A 9,796-nucleotide genomic window follows, 5' to 3' on the forward strand; every position below is an offset into this window, starting at 1 on the left:
AGCTATTTCCTCTTATGGGATTGCTTTTCTGATACATCTTTTCTGAAATGGAGATGGTGCCATCTCATTTCTCTTCTCGGCACACTTCAACTGTGCCTGCTATAGAGGAGTATCAGTGGTGGATTAATTTTCTACTATGAAGTGAGCAACATTTGGCAGATTTAAACAATAAAATCATTGTAACTTGAGTACTTTCATATGTCATACTTAATACCGACTTCTTTGTTGTTTATTCCTGTCTTGCAAAATAGGTAAATGTTGCTCACCTTGTTTTCTGTCGGTAAAGAAATAATCTGTCTGACATTTCATAAATTATAAAATGAGATTGATGTTTACTGTTACATCCAGTAGTATTGACTAGTCTGCAAACTATAGCATGCAAACTACTTGGTGATTAAAGTTGTCTGAACAGCTGATTGCAGCCTCTTAATACGTGAAGGATGTAGACAGAACACATAGCTGTTGTATCACTGACAGCGCTGTTGTGCAAATAAAGATAAATCCTTGCACCAGGTTGTATTGCCTCTCTAGTCACAGGCAGATGGAGGGATAACTCTTCCAAAGCTTTTTATTTCTAGGTTTATATGAAATTTGATTCTTCTTTGTCTTCACTTCTTGCCATGTCTTTAAACTGTAGATTGCCACAAAGCTTTTGCCTTGGTTGTGCGGCCACCTACAGAACAGAACAACAAGCTACTCAGTTTCCAGATGACAGCTGAAGAACCTCCTAAAGAAGACTGGTTGAAGACGTTGTGTCGGCACGTGGCTAACACAATTTGTAAAGCAGATGCAGTAAGTGCTCTAGAACCATATCATTGAAAATGTTTTGCGCTGTTTTGCTTGAAATGCAGAAAGTTAAAGAACTTGTTAATAGTGGATGTGCTCCAGGAGAAATAGAGCAGAGAACATTTTACTCTAGCATGTCTGCAGCTGAGTAGTTAAAGTGGAATAGGAAACAGGCTGGAAGTTAGCTTCTGCAGAAGCTAATAAGTACTTAAAATGAAATCAGGAATCACACCCTCCCCTACCACAAACAAGTTTATTTATAATTTAAGCTCTGCACTGCAGATCTTCGGTAGAGCAGGTCTAAACAGAATTGCCTTCAGCTTGCTTCTTGCACTGTTTTATTGCACTCTACCATCCCACCATTAAGAATTACATATTTTGGTTTATCTCTTTTTGTATTAGGTTGAACTCTGTTTTACACCTTATCTGTCTGGGCTCCCTAATGTAAGAGACATGGAGCATTTTCCTCCTATAAATGGAGGTCTACAACCTTAAACAGGGAAATAAAGGAGGCACTGGCCTCCATGCATTTTAGAAGCTTGGTATGTTTCTACAGCCAGAAAACTACTTATCTGAAGTATAGATTCCCCTCCAATTAGGTCAAGAGACTTTCAGTTAATGTTTTAATTAGGCCAGGATGTACGTATATCAGTCATCTAAATTTGCAGAATATAAGTGCAGTACATGCAGCTGGAACAACTTGTGTTTAAGACAGAAATGCTTATGTTCCACTCTATAGTCTTAGTGTACAATATTTGGCTGTCTGGGTTTTTAAACACACACTCATTTCAAGAGAGGTAGTTAAGATATTAAAATAGCTTCTTAGTTTTATTTTGTTTAGATCTCATCTAGGAACTCGTGAATAAGAAGCTTGGCATTTTGCTCTTCCTTTGCCTTTTAAATAGCAAGGGGAAAAAGTATTGATACAGAAGTGCTAATTTACTTCAGTCTGGCTCAATCACCTGTCTTCAGTCTCTCCATTTTGATAAGTATAACAACAGAAAAGAGTGGAAGATGATTTTTCTGATAAAAATTCAGTCTCTATATAATGCGTGTGTATCTATTCCCTCTCGCGCCAGCACATTCAGAATCACATGCTGATAGATTGTAATGTACTATGCTCAGTCCCTCTAATTATGATTTCTGTAACTGCCTCTTCATAGCAACTATATTGTACTTCATTCCTACGGATTTAAATATTAAATTAAACTTCAGTTAAAGCATGCCCCCTCCCTGCCCCCCAGTTTTTAGGGATGTTTCAAGAAGTCTGTGTTACCATGCAAGAGCCAGAGAGGTTAATTGACTACCACATGGTGGCAGTAAAGGCTTTAACTCTGCTGCTTGGTTCCGTCCGTACTAGGAAGAACCATACAGCTTGCTCTCTGGTAGGCTTATGATTTCAAAGCAATTTTTGAGGTGAACTATCTTTCCTTAAAATAAAAAACTCAGCATGGCCCCCAGCAACTTCCCACCCCTATTGCTTCCTCTGTTCTCCCCCCCAACCCCCCCACCCCCATCTTTCTTGTAAATAGCTAGCCAGAGATTGCTTTGGACATGCTAGAGTTTAAGAATGAGGCATGGAAAAACTTGTGGGTATTCTGAAACATCTGCTGGTCTTAACCTGAAAGTTTTAGTCATAATATTTGACAACTGGAGCTATCAAGATTTCATTTTGAAAGAGCCAAAGGTGTGCTAGAGGGGTAAAGGGATATGTATGTTATGAAACCCCTCAGGCACACTTGAGAGCTGTTACCTTTATTTTGGTCAACCCTGCATTTGAAACTGAGTCAAACCAAACATAAAACTGATGGATGAAGTGTTTCCATAAACTGACTGCACCAGTAGCTAATCTTATGAAATGTCATGAAAGCGAAAAGCAGCTTAACTGTATATTAGGAGTTAACAAGGGAGGAATATGACAATTAAAAACCTCTAAATTTGCGCTAATGAGCTAGAGAATGATATTTTGACAAGAGCTGGCACTTTTGTGGACCATTATTAAGGTGATCTTTGTCTATAGGAAAACCTCATTTATACAGTTGATCCTGATTCAATTGAAGTAAATACTAAAGATATGGACAGTACATTAAGCAGAGCATCCAGAGCAATAAAGAAAACGTCAAAAAAGGTAAGATACTCCAAAGACTGTATTTCTCAGTAAAACCTGCTATAGTCGGAGAACTGTGTTAGTGTTCCTGTTTCAGGAATTTTGTAGGACTTATGGCAGTGACAGGAAAAACTTAATCTGAGCTAAAACTCTAAGTATAAGCTCCTTAAAGAAAGCAGGGGGGAGTGTTTGGGGTTTTGACTGAGTAGTTTTGGAGTACATGTATATAGTCCTAAGTATTATGTATTATGGTCATAAGTAATATGTAGTTGTTCCCGAGTCTGTTACGGAACTTATTTTCAGTGGAATATTTTGAATTTTTTAAATATAAAACTGACCTCAGCTCTAACTGCTTTTAGCATATTGAATGAGTTAAAATCTTAAAACTATACACAATTACCTAATTGTAAATGTCTTCAAAGGTAGGACTGATGTAGACAGTGCATGTCCTGGGTAATAAAATAGATTTCTACGATGCCATGAAGAAAGTGCAGAATGTTGGTCTCTGTCTGTGGAAGTATACACTCCTTTGCATGTGGCTTATCTGTTCTTGAGTACCTGACCAGAGAAGTGCACCCTATTCTGCTGGAAGGGTCTGCCTGGGGAGGTGAGAGTAGGGTTGCCTGTCTGCTCTGTCGCCTTGGCTGAGCTCTGAGTCAGGTTCAGTAAAGCCTATGGATGTGAGAAGGGGTGACTGAGTATGACACAGCAAGGAAGAAATCTGCTCCCCATCCTTCTTGGCAGCCTTCCAGAAAGCTCACTATGTTCAAGATAATAATACTATTTCCTAGAGAAAACTGCAGAGGCTGCTGTAGTCTGGAATCTGCAGAAGACTGAACTGAGAGCAATGTAGTGGAAGGGACCTGACTTTGCAAAATCCAACCTCATTTTTACTTCTCCCTGAGTTTTATTTTTCCAAACGTTGTCTTTGTATTTGGACAGAAGTGTCCAAAAAGAAGGGGTGATGGGGAGCCCAAAAACTAGAACCCGCAAGGGATTATGATTTTTATTTTTGATACGGTCATATTAAGGAAGAGGTACCAAATGCTCCTGACGCAGGTCCTGTCCTACAAATGTTTAAAATTTGAATAGTAGTCTATTGTGGTAGCTATTGTAGCCTGTCTTTTGTCAATGTATAACAATGCTTGTCAAACTTCTCAGGTTACAAGAGCGTTTTCTTTCACCAAGACACCAAAGAGGGCTCTTCGAAGGGCTTTGATGACACACAGTACAACAGAAGGACGAAGTCCCTGCTCAACTAACGAGAGTTATATAGGCAGCTCGTCATTAGCGGTAAGTGATTTGGCTGAGCAGGCCAAATAAGTAACCTTAAGATCACAATCGTTTTAATGCCTGATGCAGATCTTATTCTAACAGTCTCAAGATCCACAGTGAATTTTTTTAACTAGATTTGTAGACATTTGTTACTTTGAGTAATGTCATTTAATGAGAAGGTTTAACATGCTGAAAATACAGAAAAACCTGCTGTAAATACTAGAAACCAGTAGTTACTTGTACAGTGGAATTGGAAGTTTGTCAGACGTAGGTATCCTCCTCTTCTGAGCAAGTGAGAAACTCCCAACATGCAGTCTTAGAAGTGGTTCATGATTTTTATCTTAGGACAGTGCACACGGATGTGGTGTACAAACTTCAAATAGTATGGTGAAAACATCAATGAAAGCAGTGAGATGACACTGAACAAACTGTGAAGAAAGGGTAGAAAAATAGGGATGCTGCAGCCTAAGAATCTTGTAAAATGCAAGTGAATTATGTCCTCTATATGCATTTAAGAAAATCTAGTAAAAGAATGTATTGTTCTATGTACTGCAATCCTTCTCCTGTGCCATGCTACTGATTGCAGCTCTTCTCTGCTACATTCTCCCAAACCCAACTTCCTAGTACAGTCTAGTATAGCAGACTAGACCCGGAGGGATTTTTCATCATCTTCCCTTTCACTCCTAATATTTGAGTAAACAGTATGCTGAGTAAACATATATTCTTAAGCCTGTAGTTTATAGGACATCTTGCTCTTGGGCCTTTGTCCTGTGTATTTTTCTCTAACTGCCTGACATTGTCAGTACCTTAATACAGAGATGATTTGGTGTGCTTGAGTTGCCATTATTAGATTGGTACAACATAAAGATGTTGCCCTGGTCTCCCACTTGAGGTAGGCTTGCGCAAATATGAATTAATAAGAGGGGCTGAGAGAAGTATCGCAGTAGATCCCCTGGCTTTAAGGGGGGGCAGGGGGGACAAACAAACAACTATGTGAGTGGTTATAACCCAGTTCTCTCTAGAGGTTTTCTTTCTTCAGTTAAAGTTGTCCCAGCAATTGTTTTTGAACCATACTGTTCTGTCCTCGTTCTGATACAGCACTGTATCTGTATCTCATGAAAATGCCAGTCATACTTTCCCTCCCACCCATCTCCACCCTGTTATGTACTACTTTTTCCCATAATGATAGGTACTCTGAGGTTGTAGTAAAGACTGTTTTTCCATTAAATTTCACAAATTCTTCCTGGAGGACCTCTGAGGTAGTAAGCTATAGCTTAGCAGCAGGGCATGTATTGATGGTTGTTGTTTGGGTTTTTTCTTTCTTTTTTTTTTCTTTTTTCTTCCCTTCTCCTCTCTCCACACTCATACTGTCCCACTCTACTGAACTTGCATAAAACCCCTTTTGAGTGAATCATAAGATTGGGTCAGAGCAGAAATGTATCTTCAAAAACCTGCAGTTTTACACATTATGTACAGGCCATTATAATGCATAATAAACAGGAAATGGGAATGGGTTCAAGACTTAAGTATGTATATTGGTTTCCACGGCGAAAAAGTGAGGCTTGGATTTCAGCCCCTTAAGCTGGTGAATTAATTCAGTCTTGAGTAAGAAACTAAAGCTGCAAGAAACCTGCCTGAGTGAGTCCATTGAGAGAGTCAAAGTTGTTATTCAGACATTGTTCTGTTTAAATAATACTCTGGCACAGCACTTGTGTGGTGTGGGGTTTTGCCATTCACCAAATCCTGACCGTTAATGTCCACGTTGCATGAAGTGAGCATAAAACATCCTACGTAGCATAAACAAGGATAAAATGGTACAATTATAGAAAACACAGAATCAACAATGTGTTAATTGGTGCTGGATTTTCCTTTGACTTGTTCTGATGCGCAGGGTTGGAGTCAACACTCATATAATTGGTCTGGTGCTATTTGTGGTTCAGAGTGCAAAATTCTTTCACAGATATTTCTTTAGTTTCTTTGCAAGTTTTTTTCTTAATTTCTATATGATTGAATTACTTCTTGTTTCAGTTCAGTGCAAACAGCAAAGTACGGTGGTGTTCTTTGTGTCCAAGCTGCAGTGTGTCTCGCTGGCCTGAGTTCTCAGAACTTTAAAGTCTTGATTGTTGGGTGGTCTTGAGCAACTAGTTTCACCTGTGTTTTAACTTTGTTCCCTTCTCTCTAAAGCAAAAAAAATCACCTTTATGCAGTACTGGAGAGTCTAATGAGAACTGCTATATAAAGAGAAGCTTAGGATTTAACTTTGAAATATTGCCTAATGACTGCAAATAAAAGATATGCCATAAACAGATATTAGACTTCACGATGAAGCAGCATACCCTTACCTGCTCAGAATATCTCTATTTAACAGGTTCTTCAAGCATGCAGGTGCAGCAAGCTACCTAACTACCATGACCTGTTTATACTTGGAAGAGCTTGGCTGTGGTATAAGGAGCAACAGAAGATTGCTTGTTAAAGTACTTTAAGGACTAATGTAAAATGAATATAAAATTTGAGTTGGTTCCAAGAGGTTAATGTTTAATGCTTCACACCGATGCATTAATTTCACTGTAATTGTAAGTCCCAGAAGTAGCCAATACTCCTAGCATTAGAAAAGTCAGCCTTTTGCCTAGCTTCCTAACCTAAACAGGCACAGCTAAAGCAAGCTTTTGACAAGTTGTTGTGATGTAGTCTATCACTCTGTGTTGCCAAGAAGACACGTGTTCAGCATCTAGTTTGGGGCTCAGATCTGGTAAGAATATAGAAACTTGCAGGATCTGAGGGGAGCTCTGTTTTTCTAAGAAAATACTGTAACATACCTTGCTTTAAATATGGAAGGAGACTATTATTGCAAAAAGTATGATGCAAGATGTGCATTAGTGTTTAATTAATGGCTACTTTTCAAAAACATTCTTGCATTCTGCATCTCTCTCAACAGACTGATCACGAGGAAAATCTTTCTTTAAAATTTTTGAATCTATGCATTCTACTGGTTTGGTGCTGTTCAAAATTCAGAAATGCTGAATCATTAATTTCAAAAGTTGCCAGTCTTAAATTTCTTCTGTACTGATATGTTCCTTACGCTATGTCTCAAGGTTGAGGGATGACTGCTGCACTATTGACGCTGATAATATGTGACCAAATAACTTTATTTTTCCTCAACAGGGTGTTCCTTCTCCTTCGTTGGTCAGCCTTCCTTCAATCTTTGAAAAAAGGAGTCACACATTAAGTCGATCAACAACCCACTTGATATGAAGCAGTTTTAAAATACAATGCCATATTGTAGTGACTGACAAGCAGCTGGCTGTTCGAATGACCTGTTACTGACATTAATGGTACCTTAGTCATTAGCACTTAGCAAAATGTTAGATAACACTAAGTTAATCACAAGGTGTTTTAGTCATATTGAAGCAGATCAGCTAATCAGTGGAACAAGCAACTTGGTCTTTGTTTAAGACAAAGTTCTCTTGCACAAATCTGTTTTCTCACCAGCATAATGGAAGCATTTTCTTTCATTAAACTGTCCCCTCTAGGCAATAAACTAGTTTGTCAGATTTTGAAATGAAGATGATGTTCATGTAACATACCACTGTTTTGGATGACGCTTGTGCTTGCCTTACGTCATCAATTGGCTGAGCACTCGAATACCTGAGCTGTTGATGTCTTCAGTGGAGATGCGTTATGAAATACCTGACCTTTTAAGTATGACAGTTGACCTGTTGTACAGCTGCTTATTCTGGATATTTTGTAAATGTAGCTGTTTATAAAGAAATATTCTTATTTGAGTGACTCGATTATAGTCTTCTGCAGTCTCACTGTAACACAGTGGTAAGTAATTTAGGTTTATTTGAACAGTAAGTTTAAAGGCCAGGACTAGCTTTGACCACCCAAAGTGATTCAGGACAATTCAGTTCTTTGAAGTGGAAGTCCAAGAAAAATAATTATGCTCTGTTGTGCTGTTGTGTGTGGTGTTTCTTCTCTCCCTCTCTCCCTCCCTAAACAGCCATAACAAAAAGGAACCTCCAAATAGCTAACAGTTCTTCATTTAATACATGAGATTATTGGTGGGGAGTTGAAACTTGAGGGCCTGGTTTTGGTGTGTTAAATTTTAGGTGTAGTACTACTAAGGCTTTTACCCAAGTTGCTCATATATTAACGTCTTCATGCACACCCATGTTTTTCTTTCATCTCCTCTCAACAGACACTATGATCCAACACTATCTCGGGAATCATCTAGATATGTATATTTCTGCATTTCATTAACGGTTTAACTGTCTGTTTGTATTAGGAGTTCTCAACTTCTGCTTCTTTTTTTTTTTTTCTTTTTTTTTAACCACCACAACGCTGTCTTATGTCTATATGTAATTAGTGATGCTTCCCAGTGTGTCATATTTTGTCTGTTAACTGTTTTTATATAGCTTTTTTTGTCAGTCCAAGCAATGTAAATAAACTGTTTAAAATAACACTGCTTGTAGTTTTGCTAAACAGACTTTTATAAAAGTCCACTTTTTTTATAAAAATATTGTGTTGGGCTATAGCCTACAAATGTATTCTGGCTAGCCATATAGCTATAGTTAGTAATATATAAGCTAGCAGACAAAATCTACCAAAACTGATCATTGTTCTTTTTATATATGCATTGTTCTCCTCACCTCCGCCCTGCTCCTAACCCCCACAAAAATATGGATATGGGGGGCTTTTTGTCCTTATCCACTCGAAGCAAACGTCTGAGTTAAATATGCACTGAAGTTTATCAAATAAGGAACCATGAAGTGGCTGTAGGAAATAAATTGTTTAATAAATATTATCCTGAAAAATCAACTATAGCTGTTGGATTTTTATTTATTTATTTAATGGAACCTGGTAAACTCCAGGATAAACAGGTTCTTGCAAAATTTCTTTTCTCTTTTTTTGAGCTTCTCTTTAACTTCTAATACCCTTTCCCACAACATAATTGTACATGCACTCACTTTTGGCATAAGGTCTAAATGACTCTTCTTGTGCTGCAAAAACACTTCTGTATTGTAACGCTTTACTTAGTGTGTGAATATAGGTGATGGTGCTGCTGTTAGTCTTCTAAAGTATAGTCCTAACTAAACAAACTACTGTGAAGACTGTTCTCATTTCAAAATATGAATAAACTGCTACAATGATAGTTGAACTGGTTCAGTGACCTCCAATAGGTACATAACCCAAAAATGGAATGAGGGTTTGGAGAAGTAAACTAGCTGATTGTGGTGTAGCTTTAGCTTTTGGGGGAGGGAGGGCAAGGAAAAGGGTGGCAGGGAGCAAGCCTTGCAATTTGTTTATAGTATCAGGGTGTAATACAGCAAGCTTCTTCAAGCAAAAGCAGCTTAAACGTTATTAGAAATTCAGAACTGGAAGTAAGTTTTAACTACCTTCTTAAAAAAGGCTTGTTCATGCAATAAAATTCTTCCACTCTCTGTGTTGTTTTTTTATTTTATTTTTTTAAATCTGAAAATAAATATGCTGAAACCTGCTGCTCAAAAGTCTGTTCTCAGAGGATTGTATCAGAGGAAGGGAGATTTTCATTTGTGGAAGTGCCTCTTATAAATCCATTTGTCTATGTCATTAAAAAATGAAAGTTGAAAACTTGAACTACACCATCTC

General features: G+C 38.0%; 1 protein-coding gene across 5 annotated transcripts in view; it reads left to right on the forward strand.

The window, feature by feature from the left end:
• Positions 1 to 8,986, forward strand: part of ECT2 (epithelial cell transforming 2) — a 31,597-nt gene extending 22,611 nt beyond the window's left edge. For all 5 annotated transcript variants that reach the window (XM_026105769.2, XM_026105771.2, XM_026105772.2 and 2 more), the window contains 4 exons: positions 638 to 792; positions 2,807 to 2,914; positions 4,055 to 4,186; positions 7,331 to 8,986. In XM_026105769.2, coding sequence (XP_025961554.2) covers positions 638 to 792; positions 2,807 to 2,914; positions 4,055 to 4,186; positions 7,331 to 7,420 — 485 coding nt within the window. In that variant the 3' untranslated portion in view covers positions 7,421 to 8,986. The remainder of the gene's footprint in view (positions 1 to 637; positions 793 to 2,806; positions 2,915 to 4,054; positions 4,187 to 7,330) is intronic.
• Positions 8,987 to 9,796: the final 810 nt, after the last annotated feature.

This window comes from Dromaius novaehollandiae, chromosome 9, assembly GCF_036370855.1.
Source record: "Dromaius novaehollandiae isolate bDroNov1 chromosome 9, bDroNov1.hap1, whole genome shotgun sequence".
Lineage (NCBI taxonomy): Eukaryota > Metazoa > Chordata > Aves > Casuariiformes > Dromaiidae > Dromaius > Dromaius novaehollandiae.